Below are 25,517 nucleotides of genomic sequence, written 5' to 3' on the forward strand. Positions count from 1 at the left end.
GTTCGTTGATGATACCACGAAACTCAGATAGCTTCAACTCTTGTTCATCCTGTTGCCGTTGAGCATCTGCAAGTTCTTCGGTGTACCTATGCACCGCCTCGTGCCTAGCACGCTCTAGCGCTCCCATATCCATTGCCAGTTTCCCATTATGCTCTGCAAGATCAGTGATCCGTTGTTTGAGACCTTCTTGCTCCTTCACGCGGTCCTCTTTTACACGATACAATGTTATCTCTCTTTCCTCAAGCTGACCGCGTACTTCGTCGAGCGCCTGCTTCAATTATTCTTTCTCGCGATTGTGAGCTGCTACAATCTCGGCAATGTGAAGTTCCAGTTCGTCACACTTGTCCCGAGACTGCTTATGCGCCTCGTTCAGGTTGTTAAAGCGTACCTCGGTTTTCTGTAACGTGTTGCTAGCCTCTTCGAGTTCCATCACTGTCTCATTTGTGCGCTGTCGTTGAAGCTTGCGATTATTTCTGAGCGCAGTCATGATTTTCCTGTCTTTGACAAGTTCAACTTGCACCGCAGATAGTTTGTCCATGGCGGACGTCAACTCGCCCTGGCGCTTTGTGCACTCGTTTGCCGAATCCAGAAGCCGTGCATTGCCATTCTCGACCATGTGAATAAGAGCACGGATTGACTCGAGTGCACCTCTCCAATGCACATCGAGGGACTCCTGTAGCATGAGTGCCGCCGCCGACGATGACGAGGGCGACGAGGACGACGACAAGGCTGTCTCATGTGACAACAATTCGTCGAGAGCGGTCTGCAGTTCCTCTGCGCCAGGACCGGGCCCCGCGCTACTCACTAGATGCCCTACATCACGGAAAGCGTCAAGGTCCGAGGATGCCGTAAGAATAGCCTCAAGATGCCTCAAGACTTGATCGGCGTCTTGGAGCTGTCGTGCACTTTGTATAAATTTACAGCTAGCGAATATGTCCCTCATGCCCCTTCCCAACCTGCTGAGCATGAGCTCGTAACATCCACACAATTCCATAGCCAGGTCAAACCCTATTATGTCCCGAGCACTCGTGCCCTCAAACGACTCAACCCACTTGGCCAGGTCTCCGAAATTGTCCACAAGCGCCTCGACTACCACCAAGGTGTCCTCCAGAGACTCGGGGCACGTTACAGCCCCTGGCACCGTGGACATGTCGGCCGTGCTACATGCCGAGGAGTCCACCTTGGTAGCCAAAGGGAAAAGTTTTGATATGATATGTACGAGTGTGGCACGAGAATTGCTTCCAGTATCCGATCGAAGTGGAGGCTCTAGTTCGATCGTCTCCCCTGAGGCCTGAGCCCGAGAGGAGGATCTCCCAGAGTCTGTGTTTGCAGACCGTTTGGTTGTGCGTGCTGTACCCGAGTCTGACCCGACACTCCTTCTGCCATGACCACAAGCCGGGCTCGTGTTCGACGTGAGTCCCGTTGATCTTTCGCTTCTTGATCGAGCGCTCCTTTCCTCGCGTACGTGATAACGTTTGGTCCCTTGCGCACCTTCGCCGTTCGTCTTCTTCCCCGTGGTCTTCACCCCAGTAGCATCGTGATCCGTGCTCCCACCACGAGGCGATACGGTTCGTTCTCGCATTGTTGTGCTCTTGGACATTGTGTTCTTCAGTGTCTTCTTCTTCTTCTTCTCCTCTTTCTTGGCCTCGCCCACTCGTTGTTCCCTTGCCAAGTTCAATGAGTTCCTCGAGACTTGCGCTGTAGTCTCTGCGGTGGTTGAGACAGTATTTGTGTGGTTGAGCGCGGTCTCCCTTTGGGTCGCTCTCGGGTCCATTGCCAGTATCTCAGGAGACCGTAGCGCAAAGAGTGGTGCAGATGCTGCCCAGGAGCAACTTGTCTATCTGCAACACAGCTGACACCCTCTTGGGTTCGGGCTCGCACACCACGGGTGATACTCGATACGCATACCCGCAGCGTTGACACAACTCATCACAGTTCGGATCACTTGTTGAGTGTAGACACGCGTCTACTCTCAACAAGGCAGAGAGCTCGTCTAGCTCGCGAGACCAACGGTCCAGTGCTCCGCAACACAGAGCAGTGAGTATAACTGCCCAGTATGGAGCCTTGATAATCTCTTTGGTGCACCTCCCTGGTGAGCCCCCGGTCAACTCTAAACCCACGTGCGATAACCTCACGCTCAACCACTGAACTGTGCCCGACGCCGGCGATGGGTCCGTATCTTGGTTAACAGTTGCACGTGAGAGACTTTGGTCAGAGTCCAGCTTCCACAATACACGCGTCCCCCAGAGAGCGTCTCGTGGATCAGGTACCACACAGATCTCCCGGTCCTCGCTGCACCGCAACATCTCCAGGGTTAGCCTGCTCTGCTCATGTAACACCTTGAACGCAAGCGGCGCCCCGAGTATGGATAGAGTCTCGCTTACTAGTTTGGTGGCCAAAGCTTCCCTGTCGTCCGGCTCGTAGGAGGGAGACACCAAGCCGCTGTGCACGCAACGGGTCACTCTGGTGTACACATTTGAGACGATCGCCTCGGGTTGGTACCCAGAAACCGTGTCCCCGGTGTAAAGTTCGTTCCTATTGGCAGTTGTATTCATCTTCACCCAGGCCAAGGGCCCTCTGGCTACATAACTGATATGTTTCACCTGGTGACCCCTGTTGTCTGTGTACATCTCGGAAAAGTGTTTGGCTGTAATTAGACCATAGCCCTGTCCGTAGGGCGTGTATACAGCCCGTAGAACAAGGTAATGCGTACCGGGACTCATGTCAGACTCCACAGCTATGCGAAAGACCCCGTCTAACCCGGGCTCCGTGAGGGTTACAGACATCGGTATCCGTTTCTCTATGTCAAACATTTGCACCCACGTGTACTCTAGACGAGTTAGAGCACCTACGTCTTCAAACCGCACAGCCATGTGACGAGTAGAGCTCCAGTCGCCTTCCTGACAGGGTTCCATGTTCAGCTCCGCTGTACTAGAGGGAACTCTGTGCGGGGAAATCTGCAGCACACTCCTCAGTGACAAAAGAAACACTGAGACACACTTTATACGTTATGAAAAAACATCTTGTTTTATTTCCACTGTTACAGGAGAGAAAGGGAATAACAATGAGGCAACTCTGTCTATAGTATATACAAATCACAAACTGTACACAAAGAAGTCAACAACACTCTTCGTTAATCCTAATACTGTGAATAAATGTGTGTTTAACCTGCTTGAACACTGTCTAAAGTAGTGAGGCGGGGGTACACGTCTGTGTGTGGGGGGAGCCCAGAGGGCAGGGGGAGGGGTTAGACGGAGCACCGAGGAGATGCTTTCTTCAAATCTTGCTAGTTTTTCAACATTACCAACCCGGCCCTTTAAAGAGACCACAGATTTGTGTTGTGTTCAAACTCTTGGGTGTTTGCTGACTGTGCTGTACAGTTCAGATAAATCCTCCACAGCCTCTTGATTTCCTGATCTGTGAATGAAAAAAACACATTTAGAGAATGAAAAACCCACAATATTAAATAAAAACATTTTCTGATGGACTCACTCTGTGGTAGAACTGGAACTCTTAAAGTTGACAGCAGTGTACTCCACATCCTCGTCCTCCTCTTCCTCCTTGTGTCTGTGGGGCTGAACTAGCCTGATGTTGGAGTAGAGAACATCTTCCTGGTTTTTAGAGAAGCTCACGCTGGCATAGCAAAGGTCGTCCTGCTGCTCTGCTGGAGTTCTCTGGACTGGAGCTGAAGGGCTGTCATACACTGAACCCTGAAGGTAACATAGACAAGAGTCCTCAGCTACATAGGTAAGTGTTTAAAGGTCGTTTTTTAGGTTCATACTTGTATTTTGGGTTTCTTCTAGAACATATTTACATTATATTTAATTCTAAAAAGACACTTTATTCTCCTCATACTGTCTGTCTGAATATACCTGTATTCACCCTGCTCTCTCTGTGTCTCTGCACCATCATTGCAGCCAGAAAATGACTGTAACGGCACTGTAGTGGCACTTTCTACCTGAGGTATATATAGTACTGCTGTGACATCAGAACCGTAGTGGAGTTCTGACGGCTCGTTTAAATGCTTCTGAATAAGGACTGTGTGTGTGTTTCTCTGTGGATTGAGCATTTTGATGCATTTACAGTATTTGTATAGGAGCTCGATCTGCTTTATAATGAAAAAGACATGGCTAAATATGGGACCTTTAAGTATGATTTGTATTATATATAAAACAAAATCCTCATATTGTAAAGCATCTGCAGGGTTAAAGGTGAGCAGCTTATTCTGCAATTCCAGTGAATTTACAAATACTTCACCAGGCACTCCAAATTCCTGGTTTCAACATTTATTTCATGTTCTCTGTTGTGGGATCAAGTCTCGTTTTCAAAGCCAAAAGTGAACCACAGGTTTGAGGTCACTTCTGTTTTTGTCGGTGTAATGCCTACTGATCACCAGCAGAGGGAAATACAATTCAAGGATTGTCTAAGTCCTCTTTATTTACAAACCCTATCATGTCTGTGTAGATGGAGAGGTTTATATTATTTTATACAGTGTCCCTGTCTCAGCACCTTATCATTTAGCAGAGGACATGAAGCATTATTCAAATGTCTCCAGGTGAGAGAGGACTCTGACTGAACTCTTCTTCTGACCTGAGCTTGGTTGTCTGGTCTCTCTCCAGGCTCCGTGGTTCGTTTCGAGGACCTCTTTCTTCTGGAAAGGAGAATGAATGAACAATCAAATTAATCATCAAAATACATCTCTAAACGACTAAATGAATTAAGGATGCATTACTGAATGTAATCACAGTAAAACTGAACTGCTCACCTAATAAATAGGAAGGCACAGAGGAATATGATAGCCAGGAAAATAGCAGTGATGGATCCAGCAGCTACTGATTTCATAGAACCTGGGAAACAGTGATGAAACCAGACGATTCATTATGGAATTACAAGTTGTTTGGGTCCTTTAGCAACTGATAATTCGATAATTCGATAATGTTGACATCTATTTGTCAGATGGGTAGATAAAGAACTGTGGTCTGTTTCAGAAAGCAGGTTTAGTGAAAACTCTGAGTTTGTTAACCCTGAGATGAGGGTAACTCTGGGTTTTCTGTTTCAGAAAGAGAGGTTAATCAAACCTGAGAGAGAGGGGTAACTCCAGACCGTTTCAGAAAGAGAAGTAACTTAACATCAGAGTCAGTTACTATGGTAACTGAGCCTGTGAACCTAACCTGGTCTGGAGCAGGTTTTCTATAATTAACCTCGAGTTTCTCTCAGTCCCCTCCCTCTGACACAGAACTCATTCATTCATTCAGTCTGTATCAGGCGTATTTTAGTGCAATTTGTTATCTGCATGAATAAAAAAAACAGGGTTGGTTTGTTAACTATGTTAGGCAGACTATAAAATGTTTTTGTTCTGAACGTGGCATTTCCTTGTGTCGACGATCCCATTGTTGAAGAAGCTGTATTACTGCAGGGAGTTAAACACACGTCGGGAGGTGATATTGATGCCCCGACTATAGATGCATTTTCATTTCCAGATACTAGCATACCTGTTTGAGCGGTATCGTTTTTCTTCCCAGTCTATCAGTTCTGTAGCCTACAAAACCTTATTCGTCCTCATATCACTAACATCACCCATCGTGGACATGCTCTACATCCCAGCACATTCTTTGTGTCGCATTATGTTTTTTTGAAAACAGCAGTTTTCTTTACAACATTGGTGATGCGGAGCATATAAAGCCACTGTGTAGCAAAGCGCCGTCAGAAGAGTGTGACTCGCTCTGAAACTTGTTTTAAACGTTTTTGTAGAGTTTCCTGGACACAAACCAGTAGGCTAAGAAGACATTAAAAAGAAATAAATGATTGTAAATTCTGTTAATGATGGGATTAGTAGTAGTGTACTTTTTCACCTGCGGGATTGCACCTAAATGAAATTATAGGTGTAGCCTACTACCATTCCAGTTTTCACCAGTAATATTATAGGTTACCTGTGATTAAATATGGAATTAATACACTATATTAGAGCTTATGCATTGACTTGAGCAGCAATTTTCTCCCACAACAATTCTCGCTATTTTTTATTTTTTTATTATTAGCAGCCCCTGTGATGCTTTTTTAACTAAATACATGTTCAAACTCGCTGTATGTGCGCATGAGTATTTCCGCCGACCAGTTTTTTTGTGGTTGTTACCATGGTGAATCATAGTATCATGGATCCATTCATGCTGCCATTTTATTGTGGTGGTGCACGCGCTTAACTCTGAGTGAACCTACTCCGAGTTGATTGAACCAACTCAAATCAGCTGTTCTGGAACCGAAAATTCAGAGTTTCCCATCTCAGGGTAAATTAACTCAGAGTTCAGGGTTAGACTCAGAGTTTGTTAAACCTCCTTCGGCCCCCAGAGGCCTGTACTACGAATCAAGATCAACATGCCCTGGATTTCTTTCAGTTACTCGGCTTCACCTAACCTTAACAACCGCGGTCCTGCATAACCTGTCACGGCGCTGGTTATCAACTAGTTCAATCAACCCAGGGTTTCCCAATCCAACAGCGCACGTGTTCACATAAAAGAAGCGGTGTTTGCGCAGTACGACCAATCCCAAACATCTACCAGAGCCGCGTATTTTACATAAGAAGAGCAAACTATAATTCTACATCAATATGAAGAACACAGACACGGTTTTACAGGCAAAACGCAATACAGTCGCTGCTTCCTAAGACAGGAAGGAAAGCTGGCAAAAAATAGCCGACGCTGTAGATGCGTAAATCACAACGCTTATCAATATCACTTCCCCATCAGTCAGGCACAAGATCTGACCATAATTAGGGGTCCAAGCCCGAGTCTGGAAGAACCGGCGGTAGCAAAGCTACGCCGTTCGCACAGCAGGGCTGTGGAACCCTATTGTTTTTCTAAGGATTATTATTATTTTCCTCCATTATTCTTCTCCGCGTAAAACTCGGGGGGGGGGGGGCATTTTCAGGACTGGTCCAAAACTCTGCAAGGACCTCAGGCGCAACAACTGACCCACTTCCACAACTAAGTGACGCTATAGCAGAAAAAATGCATTTGGCCCTATAACTCCCACACCGTACACCGGACATTCAAAAACCATATATCCTGATGTTCCGTGAATTCAGCTGAATCTCCTGATATAGACCACGCCCATTTCCACCTGACTTTTATGCGTGAAAAATCGCGATTTATCAGAAACCTTCTTTTTCGATCTCCTCCTAGACCATGCAACCGATCTGCATGAAACTTGGCACCTCCAGACCGACCTGACAAAGAGTTATTAAAATAATTTGTATATGATAAAAATTGCGCATATATACATAAACAAATTTATGTAGCTAACTATGAAAACTTTGCCATATCTCGGCCAAAATAAATGCTATCAACGCGAAAATTTAGATTCTTGTTTGCCATGACCTTCTGGAGGTCCCCCACATAGTTTACGAAAATTGGCCACTAGGGGGCGCTACAAGTACAAAAAGTTTATATCTCATGAACGACTCATCCGAGTTTTACAAAATTTGATGGGTACCATCTAGGGCCACTCCTGAGGCCACCCCTACAGTGGAGTACTGATTGGTGAAAGTGGGCGTGGCCTATGGGACCCACGTTTGGATTCACCACTTACACTAATGTGAATAAAAAATGTACAGGGTAGATGTACAATGGGTCATGGACCTCACCTACCAAAAATTACACATGTGGACCACTAGGTGGTGCTATAATGGTTTATTGCCTTTAACTCCCACATTACACATCGCACATTAGAAATCTTTACATCAACGTGTTCCTTGAATTAGGCTGAATCTGATGATATAGGCCACGCCCATATCTGCTTTTTTCGCAATATCGCGCAATGCGCAAAACCAACTTTTTCGAACTAGTCCTAGGCCGTGCGACAGATCTGTACGAAACCTGGTACATAGGATCTCCAGATGGACCTGACCAAAAGTTATTAAAAGAATTATGCTACGTTAAAGTATGCACATTTGACGACCAAACTAATTTTCCTAGCTAGCTACCACACATATCATATCATATCTCAGCCAAATTAAACGGTCAAAGTAAACCGCTCTGAGGCTCTGTATGAAACCTGGCGAAAATGGTCCATTAGGGGGCGCTATAATCAATGATTATGTGTTTTAGCCAATAACTCAATGCATGAAAATGGGACATTTGCGATTACAATTTCTTTGCCGTAATAATTGTTATCGACATGAAATTTGTGATGCTCATTTGGCATGATGTTCTGACCAAATTTGGCGAAGATCGGCCATTAGGAGGGCACTATAGGATATGTTCAGACTGCAGGAAAAAATGGCCTAAATCAGATTTTTTTTTGGGGTCAAGTGACCAGGTGTGTGAACATTCAAATTTTGCCCACATCTGATTTTGTCAAATCTGCTTTAGACCACTTCCATATGTGGTCCTGAATCAGACCCAGGTTTGGTTTCCATTTTATGCAACTTTTACGTCAATCTACATCGAAATGTTTCATAATTATGCGCTGGCAGGAGTTAGCCCAAGACACAGACAGTAAAATAAAAAACTTGACTAGGCATCCGAAAGTTTTGAATAAACTGCGTCACTGTGAAGCTATTCACAAAACAGTCCCACCACTCCTGGCTTCGTCTCTGCATCCACACAGACATCTGTAGTGAATTTGCAGCCATAACCCTGCAAAGGCCAAAATAGCCAATTTGGCTCTCTTTCTCTGCCATTAAACAAACATTTTGAAATAAAAGCGAAAATGCTTACTTCCTCCATAACCTCCCTAATTTTAGTAAGCTGACTCCCCAAGATGGATTGCTTCGCATTTGCTCGGCATATCCATCTGGGAACTTTCCGTTGGAGAACTTTTGGGAAGGGGCGAAAATACTGGTTAGCTGATTGGATAAACCATCTGTCTATCACCACCTATGTTGGTGATGGACGGGCCAAATCAACCAATCAGATCAACGTAATATCAAATTCTTGCCGAAACCAGTCGGGAGAAGGGCAAAAACATCTTTTCCTCCGAGAAAAGCCTCCAGTGCCGTTTTTTGCTCTTCTTTCAATGAAGGAATACTTTCTAATTCGGATAAAACTCACGCGATAGCTACGCTCATCTCATCCGTGGAAGCCACCATGTTGTTTAGACTGAACAGTCGCTTCTCGTTGCGTCACACCTAAAGCCGCCTTAAAACCAATGCTGATTGGTTGGTCGTTTGGTGAACGGCTCCAAATTTTCTCTGTCTCAAGATGCCAGACTGATCTGTGAGTGGAAAACTGGAGCTTGCGAGATCAGGACGGTCTCACAAGGCTATAATTTTAGTGCAACAGCGTGCTGCATCTGATGTCATTGTTCTTTTGCGCATGCGGGTCAGTTTAAAACCGCAAACAGTTCACACTTTTTCGAACTCGTCCTAGGCCGTGTGACCGATCTGCACAATACCTGGTAGGTAGCATCGCCAGATGGATCTGACCAAAAGTTATCAAAAGAATTTTGCTATGTTAAACTATGCGCATTTTACGACCAAACAAATTTTCCTAGCTAGCCACAAAACACAAACTTTAGCATATCTCGGCAAAATTAGTACGTATCAGAGCAAAACTTGGTATTATTGTTCAACATCCCACTCCGAGGCTCTGTACCAAATTTGGTGAGGATCGGCCATTAGGGGGCGCTATAATAAACGTAGACGCATTTGGGCATATAACTCAATGCATTTAAATGGGAAATTTGCAATGGCAATATCTCTGCCGCAGTAAATGCTATCACCACAATACTTGAGATCAGGGCATGAAATTGGCACCCGCCCACCCGCCAAATGCGGGTAACTTTTGTGATTGGCGGATGAAACTGTCAATCTACCTGCCACATTGGCGGGTAGCCAATGAGAATTGAGTGATTCAGACTCGTAACTATCGGTAACGGTTGCTTACGGGCCTGGTCCAATCAGGAGCCCGCATCACTGGAAGACATTGATTGACAGCCGGGGCCCCCTATCGCATTTTCATTACTCACACAATCCCACGTGCAGCCACTGACCAAGCGGGAGTGAGAACGGGTCAAATTCATTTCCTAGTTTCTGATATGAAGACGAGACGTGTATGTGACTCGAACATCTCACATTACAAACAAAACGTACAGCGAAAGACCGTGCAAAACATTTCAGACCGTCCTGCCAACATGTATACATTTTAACAACAATGTACGCTGTAACGATTTTTCACTCTAAAGTCAGCGCTGCTGTTTCAAATTGTCGGCTCTCTGCAGCGGGCGGGGCTGCTCCGTTTCCCCCGCGACTGACGCGCACACACAAACACACACACAGACACACAAACACACGCACGCACAGACACACACACAAACGCACACGGTGGATGCAGGAAAAAACGCAGATGAGACGTACAGGATGACCTAAATTGAGGACAGCTACGTTATTGTAAGTGCAATGATAAGTTAAAGTCCAATAAGTACTTTATTAAACCGTATGAATGTGTGTCCCAGGCCAGGATAGGAAATTAACTAAACAATGTAAAGATCAACAAGCCAATGACAATGACAGATATGTTCATATTTGATTCATCCAATAAATTATTTTGTGTCTTAAATCCACCAGCCTTTTTCATATTTTACCAACATTTGCAGCATCCTGAGCCTTTTTGGTAAAGTTCCTAGAAAATCTCAGCCTAGAGTAATTAATTAATAGTAATAAGTATTATTCTCCCCAAAACAAGTTTCCTTTTTATTTATTTTTTTATTTTTAAGAACTATACAAAAAACATTCATGTGTTATGGTGCGCATTCACCAGTGTTTTGTTGTTGTTGTGGTGTGCGTAGGCTACTCCTGATTTTGTCAGTCATCTCATCTCTTATATGCAGTGGCATAACGAGCCAACACCGGGCCCCTATGCAGGATTATCAAGGCGGGCTACCATCAATAGGACAGGACAGGATCATAGAGTCACAGCAATTCCTGTTTTTCACCTTTATGACGCAAAAAAAAAGTGGCTGTTAAAAAGTCCCTGTGGCAGGTGGATTTAAAAATCCACCTGCCACAGTGGCTGGTGGTCAAAAAAGTTAACTTCATGCCCTGCTTGAGATTATCGTTCGACATGTCACTCTGCGGCGCTATACCAGATTTGATGATGATTGGCCTTCAGGGGGCACTATAATTGAGGTTGAAGTGTTTTGGCCTTTTACTCAATGAATGGTAAATTTGCTATTGCATTTCACTACAGACTTTCAAGCTCGCACTTGATGAAATTTCCTGACTTTTGCTTTGCCGCCGTCATGCTTTGGGTTCTCCTTTTGCCGGCTCCGCTTTTGTGGGCTCTTAGCTGTCGCCGGGGAGGCTTGTACCCTGTCATAACTGCTTGCAGTTCTAGTTACACTTGTGCTTTCCACAAACTGTCGTTGCTTTAGCCTATTATTTCAGTTGCAACCCTGGCAATGGTAAGCGATCGTGAGAGCAAATAAAACATATAAAAACATAATTCAAACCGATTGGCAACACACGGCTCAACAAGCCGACAAATAGCCTATACGTAATTCCCTCCGCTGAAAATCTATATCTTTCATAAAAATACCTATCAGGGAATGTTAACGGGGTTGTCGGTCTCTAAATTTTTTTACTTTTCTGAGCGCACCTCTCTCTCTCTCTCTCTCTCTCTCTCTCTCTCTCTCTCTCTCTCTCTCTCTCTTTCTCCGCGCACCGAGCTCCGCCAAGATCTTCTAAGAACGGAGACGCCATTATCAATCGAGTATTGATTGGTCGGTAGGCGGTGCTTTAACACCGGTTGATCTCTCATCTCCAACATAACCTGCTCCCGACCAGGTTAGGTGTTCAGCATAAGTTACCACGACGATTGAACCCGGTAACAACTGATCCACCATCGTGGTACAGAAAACCATGGGTTGAACCTGAAGTTACCTCATTAACTACAAATCTTGCTTCGTAGTACAGGCCCCTGGAAGGTTAAGATCCTGTGGAAATTTGATTACCTGCTACAAAAATCTGATGTAAGGTGGAGCTCTGACGTCCTCTTCTGTTCTGGGCTTCACAGTAATAATTCCCACTGTGTTCAGGTCTAACATCAGTGATGGTGAAGATCTGTCCTGATGCTTTTGGTGAGTCTTCATTCTCCTTGTACCAGGTGTATTTAGCTGCTGGGTTAGCATCACTGCTACAGGTCAGATTCACTGAACTGCCCTCCACTATCTCAGCAGAGGGACTCACTGACACAGAGGGAAGCTTTGGACCATCTGGAGGACAAAATGTACAGAGAAAACTGTTGTTAAGCAGAGGTATTGATTATGACTGCCTGGGAGCAGCACCAAACAAAAAAGTTAATAACATAACTCAAAAACAAGAGACACTCGTGCTGACATGCTCCCCCTGATATCATGAAGCTGTGCTGCAGGCTGGTCAGGGAGAAACTGTGTAATGACCAGTGTTGGGAGTAACGCGTTACAAAAGTAACGCAATTACAGTAATGTATTCCTTTTTGCTGTAACACAGTAATATAACATTATAGCATTACTAATTAAATTTTGGTAATATTATACCTGTTACAATCTCAGTAACGCGAGTTACAACGCATTTTAACGCAACATTTAGTGGTGCATTGTTTTTTTTAAAAATTCACCAACACATTTCTTCACAGGAAAAAAAAAGTGTAACTCTGCCTGTAGTGGAATGGCTTCGAATGACGACCAAAAACGCTTGTCTTTTACTGTGACCATTTACTGTTCAATATGTTGCAGTTTTACAAACAAGAAAGTGAACAACTTAAGCCTGACGATGTTGCATCTCAGTAAGCTAGCAAGAGTAGGCTACACAACAGACAACTTCCGTGTAGCCTACTTCAAAATAAAAGCACTTCCTGTGACTGTTCGCAGTAAAACTAAATTACTGTTAAATAAGGTTGTGTAGGCTACCTTTTCACAAACCAGCTGTAAATCAAGTACTGTAAATAATGTAAATAGTGAGTTTTAATCACACTATAATTGAACATTTCCTTTAGAGTGTTTTAAACTAAACAACATGAATTTCTTATTCAAATGCTATAAACAAACATTTTACAACAATGCCGTACTTTTAATTGAGTATTTTCATATTCTCCTACTTTTTATTATACATTTTACTTATCTATTTTTTATAGCTTTAGTTACTTTGCATATTTATATTAATTATACAAAATATGAATAATCTATGATGTATTAAAGTGGATAAAGAGGAGACTTTATTCATCTGGTGGTGAAATTCACAAGCTAGCTGCCAAATCAAACTTCCCCTGTTATTTTGGTGAAAGTAACTCAAAAGTAATGCAAAAGTAGTGTAACACATTACAATTCAGAGACAGTAATATTGTAATATAACTAATTACTTTCAAATGACAGTAACTATTAATCTATAATGTATTACATTTTGGAAGTAACTTGCCCAACACTGGTAGTGACTAACTTGCATCTATAACATTTAGAATCTTTGTCCTGGTAGTTGTGTGTAGGTTTACTGCCAGTGTCTCAGCAAGAAGCCCAATCATCCCTCTGTGGCCTCATTTGTTACCTCTCTGTGTTACTCCCTGATTTGGTTTGTGTTCTACTGTACGCAAATCTCAGGAGATAAATCAGAGTGTTAATATTTTGATGATGTAGCAGCAGCTTGTGCCTTCAAAAGCATTTTCTTGATCTAAGAGATGTCTACTTTCTGCGTGGACGGATAAAATGTTAGCTCGGAGCAAAGCCAATGTTTAAATTCCATATTAGATTGTGCCGCTCTGCTCTACTCCTCTCCTTCGTTGGAAACCAGTTTGTGGAAATAAGACAGTGGACATTGGTGGGATCACAAACATACAGCCGGCTCTGATGGAGTTAATCGGGAAAAAAAAACATGAATCCTTTAAAACGCCTTTAAAAAATGTTTATACTCCGTAGCTCATCAGGTATTTACATCTAATGTCTCTACTTAAACACATTGTATGTACAGTAGAAGTGATTTGCTGATGACTTGTACTCACACTGAACATCTATATGTACAGATGTGGAGTTTCTCTGGCCATACTAATTCTCAGACTGGCAGTGGTAGTTCCCGCTATCATCTAAGCTGATAGAAGTGAAATAAATATATTTTGGTCTTTAAAGCAGGGTCTGGTTTTTCTTGTACCAGGTGTATTTAGCTGCTGGGTTAGCATCACTGCTACAGGTCAGATTCACTGAACTGCCCTCCACTATCTCAGCAGAGGGACTCACTGACACAGAGGGAAGCTTTGGACCATCTGGAGGAAAAAAGAGATACTAATTTATGAATTTTTATTTAGGCATGGACTGCCACAGGCTAGGAGGAGCAACACAAGTATTGTGGTGACTATATTACACCTACTTAATAAATCCTGCTTCATGAGACAGGAGCTTATCATTTTAAAGTCTTCTGTCTTGCAATGATTTATTTATTGTCTACTGCATGTGTGAAACACAACTTGGTTTTTATGTGGAGCATAAAAAGACAAATAAAGGAATGTTGAATCTTGTCGCCTCACAGCTAGCTGGCAGGCTAAAGTAACCACTAATAGACCTGTACATGAATCAGATGTCCTCTACAGTCTTTGTGGCCTCCCACATGCCCCAGAAAAAATTAAAGTGACCCAAAATCTTCTCACATTGTGGACAAAATTATTTCTCCGCAGTTTGTGAAGGAACGTGCCTGCTAGGAATTTACATTTTTGGCAAACTGCCAGGATCGCTGACAAAATTGTGCTTGGGTTTAAGGTTTTGCCCAGTTTTTAGGTAAAGAATGGCCCAAAGACATTTACTCATATGTAAAATAATAAGTAGGGTTTAATGTTCTAATGTTTTATACTTACACTGGACATCTATAAATAGAGATGTAGAGTTGATGTGTCCGTGCTGATTCTCAGACTTGCAGTAGTAGTTCCCTCTGTCCTCAGAGCTGATGGAGGTGAAATGGTAGATGCCTTGTTGTCCATGAGGCAGTGTTTGGTTCTCCTTGTACCAGGTGTAGTTAGCTGCTGGGTTAGCATCACTGCTACAGGTCAGAGTCACTGAACTGCCCTCCACTATCTCAGCAGAGGGACTCACTGACACAGAGGGAAGCTTTGGACCATCTGGAGGAGATGTGTTAACAGAGATTACTCCAGGTTAAAGGTGACTCACTACAGAAGAACACATGGTATTTAAATTACTAACTCTGTGTAGCTGTGTCTATCAGCATTTTAGACTTTGAAGGTGGTCTGACTACATTGATGTGTGATGGTTTGAGTCCTAAAACTGCACAAAACCCCTAAAATCTCCTGGAGCTGCTCAGTAAATATCAGGAGACTGTGAATGGGAAGCAAGAACTAGAGCTGAAGAAAGTAGTTATGATCAGTACAAATATTTTCCTGCAAAGACTGGACAGATTTAAGCTTTTTATTTTTAAATACACTGTTTCACTCACATTTCACAATGACAGAGAAGTCGTTGGATTTCTTCCTCCCCAGTTTGTTCTCAGCTGTACAGTAATACTGTCCAGAGTCAGAGGACTGGATGGAGCTGAAGACTAGCTGTGGTTCTTCACTGAGACATTGATTGTCTGGATTGCCATTCTCCTTGTACCAGGTGTATTTAGCTGCTGGGTTAGCATCACTGCTACAGGTCAGAGTCACTGAACTGCCCTCCACTATCTCAGCAGAGGGACTCACTGACACAGAGGGAAGCTTTGGAGCATCTGGAGGAGACATTAACATGAATAACCATATAAAGATAAGAATATATAGACCATTTACTATTTATTTATTACTTTTGTTTCTTTTAAACTATCCCTATTATTTGTCCCGGCAGCTGTCCAGAGTGCAGATCACTTCCTTGTCATGTTTTGTAAATAATTCTGCTGATTCTGTTGTGGGTGAGGAGTGAACCTTGAGTTTTATTTTGGAAAAAGGCTCTTATTAATATTATCATTGGGACGTCCCCATGAATTACAAAAATACAACAAACTACCTCCTAATATTTCTTTATACTCACAGCTGTTGCATCATTAACTACACACGTGTTATCTTTACAAGACTGAACATAAATATTCAGTCTTGTTTGTGTTCAGATGCTGTTTTAGCTTTGTTGTTACAGTTTGCAAATGTTACCGGCCAGTTTCATATTATTTTATCAAGTCCCTGTGTTTATACACTCACCTTGAAGATTATTAGGAACACCTGTTAAATTTTTCGTTAATGCAATTATCTAATCAACCAATCACTTGGAAGCTGCTTCAATGCATTTAGTGGTGTGGTCCAGGTCAATACAATCTCTTGAACTCCAAACTGAATGTCAGAATGGGACAGAAAGGTGATCTAAGCAACTTTGAGCGTGGCATGGTTGTTGGTGCCAGACAGGCTGGTTTGAGTATTTTCCAATCTGCTCAGTTACCGGGATTTTCATGCACAACCATTTCTAGGGATTACAAAGAATGGTCTGAAAAAGGAAAAACATCCAGTATGCGGCAGTCCTGTGGGCGAAAACGCCTTGTTGATGCTAGAGGTCAGAGGAGAATGGGCCGACTAATTCCAGCTGATAGAAGATCAACTTTGACTCAAATAACCACTTGTTACAACCGAGGTATGCAGCCAAGCATTTGTGAAGCCACAACACACACAACCTCGAGGCGGATGGGCTACACCAGCAGAAGACCCCACCGGGTACCACGCATCTCCACTAAAAATAGGTAAATGAGGCTACAATTTGCACAAGCTCACCAAAATTGGACCTTTCAAGACTGGAAAAATGTTGCCTGGTCTGATGAGTCTCGATTTCTGTTGAGACATTCAGATGGTAGAGTCAGAATTTGGCGTAAACAGAATGAGAACATGGATCCGTCATGCCTTGTTACCACTGGGCAGGCTGGTGGTGGTGGTGTAATGGTGTGGGGGATGTTTTCTTGGCACACTTTAGGCCCCTTGGGCATCGTTTAAATGCCACAGCCTACCTGAGCATTGTTTCTGACCATGTCCATCCCTTTATGACCACCAAGTACCCATCCTCTGATGGCTACTTCCAGCAGGATAATGCACCATGTCACAAAGCTCAAATCATTTCAAATTGGTTTCTTGAACATGACAATGAGTTCATCGTACTAAAATGGCCCCCACAGTCACCAGATATCAACCCAATAGAACATCTTTGGGATGTGGTGGAACGGGAGCTTCGTGCCCTGGATGTGCATCCCACAAGTCTCCATCAACTGCAAGATTCTATCCTATCAATATGGGCCAACATTTCTAGAGAATGCTTCCAGCACCTTGTTGAATCAATGCCACAAAGAATGAAGGCAGTTCGGAAGGCGAAAGGGGGTCAAACACGTTATTAGTAGGGTGTTCCTAATAATCTTCAAGGTGAGTGTAGTAGCAGTCAAGTTGTGCATTCTGTTGAGTCAGTATCTGTTCTCTGTGAGATGACAATAAATGTGAATATAATCAAATGGTTTTCAGATTTATCCTTACTAACATAAATACTGTCATGAATAAATCTTCAGAAACTCCATTTTAAAGTTTAAAATCAAACTTACAAGCTGACAGTATGGATTCTGTTTCAGTCCAAAACTGTTCAATTAACTGCAGTTTAGAGCTTTTGGCCATGACATCATAAATCATCAAGTAATGGAGCATCTCAATAACAGAATTAAACATAAAATGAAGCAACAGCATATTTTACAGTTCAAATTGTCCTGAAATAATAATTGGAAAGAATTTTGAAATGTAACATCAGAACATAAAGTATATCTGAATATTTCTACTACTGGAGTGATTTTTGTTTCTATGAATAATCCTGCTGCACCTACATTAAGAATCAGAAGACTCCAGTGAGATTACGTCTGAAATTGTCATTGTATTGTAATGTCAGTGTGTTTGTGTCCTGACACAGTAAACTCACACACTGAAGGAGAGGGGAACTTCTCATGTCCTTTCAACGCACAGGAGAAGACGTCTGTGAGATTAAACCAGGTTGTATAAGTAGATGTCTCCACCCAGGTAATGTGTTCTCTGTTCTTGAACCAGACGTAGGAGAGACGACCAGCTGGACTGCAGCTGCTGTGACACTTCAGATCTACATAGGTCTGAGACTGATAGACTCTGATCACCTGCACCTGCAGAGCTGGACATGAGAACAAAAATCTATATTTTATCACAGGTTCTAAAAAATATATATATATGTACATACACATCAGCACAGTTACAATTCCTAGAAGTAGCAGCGAGCAATTAGTAACTGTATTTATTTATTAACTGTAAGTTTTTGTTAAAAGTAATTTCACAAACTTATTATTCGTTATCAACATGTTAAGTGTTTTTAAATGTACTGTGTTGGTGTATTTGGAAGTATTTAACATATTAATGAAAATATTACCTGTGACAGACAAAGTGACTCCAGGTGAAGTGATATATCTTCCACCTTCTTGGTTTGTTGTGAACCTGAACTTGTACACAGCTGAGTCTCTCTCTCTCAGGTCTGAGATTCTCAGAGTGCAGTCCTTGTCATTAGAACTGTGCTGCACACGACCTGAATATTCTGAGTCGGTTGTCAGATCTACAGGTTGATAATAATTCATTTTAGTAAACCATAATGTTCTCTCAACTGTAGTAACACTGCCTTTCCACCAGGATGGGTATGTGTAGCTGCAGTGTATGTTCACTGTTGATCCTTTAAAAGCACAGATCGGAGTAGAGGTGGAAGTTACCCCCCAGCCATCCTGACCCTGTATCACTGTAACACAGAGAACATCAGGAAACACAATCAGACTCAGAACTACATCAGGAGACAGACTTACATGTAGTGAAGGCGCTTCAGTGTTTGAAGCTACATTTCCCAAAAACTACTTCTGCTCTCATGCCGTCCCACTTTAAGTCAGTGTTAGACAAAGATAATCTGATAGTACCAACTTGTTTTTGGGTCGGGGAGCGTGGACCAACTTTAGACTGTTTTACTGCAGTTTTATCTTAACTAGAACTGAGCTTAAGACTTATTCTGTATCACACAGATTTTTTCTTATAGACCTTTTCAATGGAATTCCATTGCTAAGCAACAGGCTGGCCCCTTGTTAAGTTCCTGTCAGCTGATGTCACTGCAACAGGTAATCAACTTGGGGCGATTCAGGATGTTTATGTTTATATCTGTGAAATGGTCTATATTTGTACTTCTTTGTTGGGGACTTCCTATGTCTGTTTTTATAAATGGATATATAAATCAAGTATTAATGTTATTTCTGGTTTATGCTAAAGTGAACAGAGGAATGGAGAAATATACATATCATTCAGTTTTACATGAGAATTTATAATGCTAAGGAACAGTCACAGCTGAACACATGATCTCTGCTCTGCAGTTAATCTCTAGGTGCACTGAAGCAGGACATCATACAGAGGGTGCAGTGAAGGAACAGCAATGTATTGAACCTGTGAACAAAATAAAAAGCAGAAGATTAATATTAGAAGGGTGAAGTGTGCGGAAATAAAAGAATCTGCTTTGCTCGGTTGCTTTTCTGTCTGTGGTCACTCAGGCTGCTGCAGAGTGTGAATGGAAACTGTAGAGAAATGCAGAATGAGAAATAGCAAGATACTAATATACAGTGCAGATACATGTGTATATATACAGTACTGTGCAAAAGTTTTAGGCAGGTGTGAAAAAATGCTGTAAACTAAGAATGCTTTCAAAAATATAAATAATGATTGTTTATTTTTATCAATTTACAAAATGCAAAGTGAGCAAACAAAAGAAAAATCTAAATCACATCAATATTTTGGTGTTACTACCCTTTGCCTTCAAACCAGCATCAATTCTTATAGGTACACTTGCAGAAAGTCAGGGATTTTGTAGCATTGTAGTCAGGTGTATGATCAACCAATTATACCAAACAGGTGCTAATGCTCATCAATGTCACATGTAGGTTGAAACACAATCATTAACTGAAACAGAAACAGGAGGCTTAAAACTGGGTGAGGAACAGCCAAACTCTGCTACCGATGTGAGGTTGTGGAAGACCGTTCATACAGAGGTCAGTCACAGGTCATACACTATGGCAAGACTGAGCACAGCAACAAGACACAAGGTAGTTATACTGCATCAGCAAAGTCTCTCCCAGACAAATATTTCAAAACAGACTGGTGTTTCAAGATGTGCTGTTCAAGCTCTTTTGAAAAAGCACAAAGAAACGGGCAACGTTGAGGATCGTAGACGCAGTGGTCGGCCAAGGAAACTTAGTGCAGCAGATGAAAAACACATCAAGCTTATTTCCCTTTGAAATCGGAAGATGTCCAGCAGTGCCATCAGCTCAGAACTGGCAGAAACCAGTGGGACCCAGGTACACCCATCTTCTGTCCGAAGAAGTCTGGCCAGAAGTGGTCTTGCTGCAAGAGTTGCAGCCAAAAAGCCATACCTCCGACATAGAAACAAGGCCAAGCGACTCGACTATGCACGAAAACATAGGAACTGGGGTGCAGAAAAATGGCAGCAGGTGCTCTGGACTGATGAGTCAAAATTTGAAATATTTGGCTTTAGCAGAAGGCAGTTTGTTCGCCGAAGGGCTGGAGAGGGGTACAATAATGAGTGTCTGCAGGCAACAGTGAAGCATGGTGGAGGTTCCTTGCAAGTTTGGGGCTGCATTTCTGCAAATGGAGTTGGAGATTTGGTCAGGATTAATGGTGTCTCAATTAATGGTCTCAATGCTGAGAAATACAGGCAGATACTTATCCATCATGCAGTACCATCAGGGAGGCTTATGATTGGCCCAAATTTATTCTGCAGCACGACAACGACTCCAAACATACAGCCAAGGTCATTAAGAACTATCTTCAGCATAAAGAAGAACAAGAAGTCCTGGAAGTGATGGCATGGCCCCCACAGAGCCCTGATCTCAGCCTCATCGAGTCTGTCTGGGATAATATGAAGAGACAGAAGGATATGAGGAACCCTACATCCACAGAAGATCTGTGGTTAGTTCTCAAAGATGTTTGGAACAACCTACCAGTCGAGTTCCTTCAAAAACTTTGTGCAAGTGTACCTAGAAGAATTGATGCTGTCTTGAAGGCAAAGGGTGATAACACCAAATATTGATTTGATTTAGATTTCTCTTCTGTTTATTCACTGCATTTTGATAATTGATGAAAATTAACTATTAACACTTCCATTTTTGAAAGCATTCTTAGTTTACAGCATTATTTCATACCTGCCTAAAACTTTTGCACAGTATATATATTCCTCAAAGCTGTGGTCCTCTCTTAGAGACCTGAGAGTATGTTAACGTTAGCTGTTCCTGGGACTGCTCTCTTCTGGACAGAGATCTCAGATACACACACAAAAAAAGAATCTGCTTTGCTTGGTTGCTTTTTTTGTCGGTGGTCAGGCTGCTGTAGAACAGAAACTGTAAAGAAATGCAGAACACTGAGATGTGAGAAACTCACACATGCCTGTTATTGTTAACCAAACACGGATGTGTAACACACATAAACAAGCAGACTGGTAACATTTGGTGTAGGCACACAATGTTGATAATGATGTTGATTAGAAAAAGTACTTTTAATAATGTTGGCTTGTTTAGGTGGCTCCGTTGGATAAACTGTGTGCAGAGATGTCCTACATTTAAAATGGGATGAAAACACAGGAAACTAGAAGGGCAACTCTGAGAGCACAGACCTCCACCAAGCCATGCCCTATTTTACAACGCCAATGCATTGTGAATTTTCCCAGTCTGAAAGTCGTTTTTCTGACATTACAAAGAAAAGATCATTTGTGTATCCGTCCTGTGATTCAGATCAGCTCTGAAAAGTGAAGTGTTTTTTTCTGTAATCCTGCTAAAAGACAGACCAACAAACAAACCAACAGACAAACAAATCAAGCCAACAACATAACCTTCTTGTCAGAGAAGACTCTTAACATTTGAAAAAACACTCAGACCTCACAGTATCAATCTATAAATTGGGAACTCTCTGAGCGTGTCCCCACACATGCGCAGTACGCACAAGCATTTCTGTCCTCTCTGCATGTTGACAGACAGTGGTGCTCCGTCACACACACACACACACACACACACACACACACACACACACACACACACACAGAGGTGAGGATGGAGCGAAGCTACGATGCCTCGGCAGTTTCTTTGAGTCACGGGAGTGCCGGTAAAGCGGTTGCAAGTGTGGTTCAATTTTTTTTAACTCCACGCGTACAGCATTTGCTGCTAAATAAAATAAAGATTAGAGTACATGAACAGATGACAAGTGAATTATTTAATTATTACTTTTAGGGCGTTTTCACACCGACAGCCTTTAGTTCGGTTGAATAGAAATAGAGAATCGCTGGTGTGGTTCGTTAGGGCAGGTGAGAACACGGTAATCAAATTCTGGTGCGCACCAAAAGCGGACCAAACAAGCGTACCGAGACCTGCTTGAAGAGGTGGTCTCGGTACGCTTTCAATCGAACTCTGGAGCGGTTCGTTTGTGGTGAGAACGTGATCCGTACTCGAACCGCACCAACTATATGTACTCCGCAAGTCTGAGCTAATGTCTCCTGTAGTCAGGTGTGTTTAGCAATCTGTGATGCAGCAGAGCAGCAAACTGTAGCAGCTTGCAGTGTTTCTATCACAGAAATAGACTGCAGTCAAGCTCGGCGCCCTTCACTTGTATCTCCGTGGTCAAACCAGCTGCTGCTAAAATTGGAGACAGATGCCAAACACCAAGTCTCGGTGACCAGAGCAGATGTAGTAACGTCTCTTGCGAAACAATGTCTGATAATTGTAATGAAATGAGCTGGTTTGACCACTAGACCAGAACACAGTACCTTCTTCCTGTATTTACTTTCTTGCTCCCGCACCCAGACATATCCGACCAATAAGAGGGCTGGACGTTCTTGCCTGATTTGTAATGACGCATTTTGGTACGCTTGGATTTTTCCAGGTGTGAAACCAAACCAAACCAAACCGACCGAGGGCAAATTGCTCCAAGTTTACAAACTCGCCAACTGATTCGGACCAAAGAAAACGAACTACAGGTGTGAAAACGCCCTTAACTATCCCTATTATTTTCCCTGGCAGCTGTCCAGAGTGCAGATCACTTCCTCGTCATGTTTTGTAAATATTTCTACTGATTCTGTTGTGGGTGAGGAGTGAACCGTGAGTTTTATTTTGGAAAAAGGCTCTTATTAATATTTTCATTGGGCCGTCCCCATGAATTAGAAAAATACAACAAACTACCTCCTAATATTTCTTTATACTCACAGCTGTTGCATCATTAACTACACATGTGTTATCTTTACAAGACTGAACATTAATATTCAGTCTTGTTTGTGTTCAGATGCTGTTTTAGCTTTGTTGTTACAGTTTGCAAATGTTACCGGCCAGTTTCATATTATTTTATCAAGTCCCTGTGGTTATAGTAGCAGTCAAGTTGTGCATTCTGTTGAGTCAGTATCTGTTCTCTGTGAGATGACAATAAATGTGAATATAATCAAATGGTTTTCAGATTTATCCTTACTAACATAAATACTGTCATGAATAAATCTTCAGAAACTCCATTTTAAAGTTTAAAATCAAACTTACAAGCTGACAGTATGGATTCTGTTTCAGTCCAAAACTGTTCAATTAACTGCAGTTTAGAGCTTGTGGCCATGACATCATAAATCATCAAGTAATGGAGCATCTCAATAACAGAATTATTAAACATAACATGAAGCAACAGCATATTTTACAGTTCAAATTGTCCTGAAATAATAATAGGAAAGAATTTTGAAATGTAACATCAGAACATAAAGTATATCTGAATATTTCTACTACTGGAGTGATTTTTGTTTCTATGAATAATCCTGCTGCACCTACATTAAGAATCAGAAGACTCCAGTGAGATTACGTCTGAAATTGTCATTGTATTGTAATGTCAGTGTGTTTGTGTCCTGACACAGTAAACTCACACACTGAAGGAGAGGGGAACTTCTCATGTCCTTTCAACGCACAGGAGAAGACGTCTGTGGGATTAAACCAGGTTGTATAAGTAGATGTCTCCACCCAGGTAATGTGTTCTCTGTTCTTGAACCAGACGTAGGAGAGACGACCAGCTGGACTGCAGCTGCTGTGACACTTCAGCTCTGCCTTGGTCTGAGACTGATAGACTCTGATCACCTGCACCTGCAGAGCTGGACATGAGAACAAAAATCTATATTTTATCACAGGTTCTAAAAAAATAAATAAAGATTTACATACACATCAGCGCAACAGTTACAAATCCTAGAAGTAGTAATGAGCATTAGTATTTATTTAATATTATTTATTATTTAATATTATTTATATATATTATTATTTAAGTAATTTCACAAACTTATTGATTGTTACCAACATGTTCAGTGTTTTTAAATGTACTGTGTTGGTGTATTTCCATCAGTTTGTGTTGATCAGTACCTGTGACAGTCAGAGTTGTTCCAGGTAAACTACTCCTCCATTCAAAGCTTGGTGTTATGAATTTGAAGTGATACTCAGCTGAGTCTCTCTCTCTCAGGTCAGAGATTCTCAGAGTGGAGCGTCCTCTCTCTGTTTCTACATGAACACGACCTGTATACTGGGAGTCTGTACTAAGGTCTTCAGGCTGGGAAGGATTCTGTCCTCGATGATTACGCTCACGACGGAACCAGAGTTTTGATTCAACTTGATCTTCATAACTGCTGTAAGTGCAAGAAATGTCCACTGAAGAGCCTTCGGAGGCACAGATGCTTCTGTCAGTGTACGTCACTCTGTTGCAGGATTCACCTTGGACACCTGAAAGATAAAACCATTTTGACCATTTGTAAACCAGAGTGTGGAATCACAATAGGAATTTCCATATTAAAACTACATTACATGGAGTTATAAGGCTCCACTAAATGGTGTTGTGTTGGAAGAATGTTGAGTAAACTCACACACTGAAGGAGAGGGGAAGTCCTTATATCCTTGAAGAGCACAGGAATAGCTGTCTGAATAATACACAGGGTTTAAATAATAAGATGTTTGTGTCTGAATTTCCTGTCCATTCTTGTACCAGACATAGGAAGGATTATTAGGTAGACGACAACTGCTCTGACACTCAGCCAGTTAGAATGTGATATCACCTGGAGACCTGGATGTGTAAAGAAGGAACATGAATGTTATGTTAGACAAAACTGTCAACATACAACAACTGTTTTATTAAACTGTCAACTAACAACTGCAAATAACACACAACACATTTATATTATTGTTTTCTAGATCTTGAACATTTGGAAATAATTAACATATGAATAGAAATGTTACCTGCTGTGACAGACAAAGTGACTCCAGGTGAACTGATATATCTTCCACCTTCTTGGTTTGTTGTGAACATGAACTTGTACACAGCTGAGTCTCTCTCTCTCAGGTCTGAGATTCTCAGAGTGCAGTCCTTGTTTTTATAACTGTACTGCACACGACCTGAATATTCTGAGTCTGTTTTCAGATCTACAGGTTGATAATAATTCATTTTAGTAAACCATAATGTTTTCTCAACTGTAGTAACACTGCCTTTCCATCTGTATGGGTATGTGTAGCTGCAGCGTAT

The 25,517-nt window shown here is 42.2% G+C and overlaps 1 protein-coding gene across 1 annotated transcript; it reads right to left on the reverse strand.

The window, feature by feature from the left end:
* Positions 1 to 3,283: 3,283 nt before the first annotated feature.
* Positions 3,284 to 25,507, reverse strand: LOC116049903 (B-cell receptor CD22-like). The gene is made up of 11 exons (XM_036000636.1): positions 25,235 to 25,507; positions 23,887 to 24,108; positions 18,340 to 18,696; positions 17,866 to 18,087; positions 14,808 to 15,068; positions 14,111 to 14,222; positions 11,947 to 12,095; positions 4,766 to 4,847; positions 4,591 to 4,651; positions 3,493 to 3,710; positions 3,284 to 3,417 (listed from the first exon to the last, which is right to left on the reverse strand). The coding sequence occupies exons 1-11, from the start codon at positions 25,437 to 25,439 to the stop codon at positions 3,345 to 3,347; spliced, it is 1,962 nt and encodes a 653-aa protein (XP_035856529.1). The 5' UTR covers positions 25,440 to 25,507; the 3' UTR covers positions 3,284 to 3,344.
* Between the last annotated feature and the right edge of the window lie 10 nt (positions 25,508 to 25,517).

Source organism: Sander lucioperca, chromosome 4 (assembly GCF_008315115.2).
Source record: "Sander lucioperca isolate FBNREF2018 chromosome 4, SLUC_FBN_1.2, whole genome shotgun sequence".
Lineage (NCBI taxonomy): Eukaryota > Metazoa > Chordata > Actinopteri > Perciformes > Percidae > Sander > Sander lucioperca.

Coding starts and splice junctions, on each gene's coding strand:
- LOC116049903 (XM_036000636.1), bottom strand. CDS start 25,439: ATGAATTATTATCAACCTGTAGATCTGAAAACAGACTCAGAATATTCA. Junction 24,109..25,234: donor CACTTTGTCTGTCACAGCAG/GTAACATTTCTA, acceptor TCTCATGTCCAG/CTCTGCAGGTGCAGGTGATC. Junction 3,418..3,492: donor AGTTCCAGTTCTACCACAGA/GTGAGTCCATCA, acceptor TTTCATTCACAG/ATCAGGAAATCAAGAGGCTG.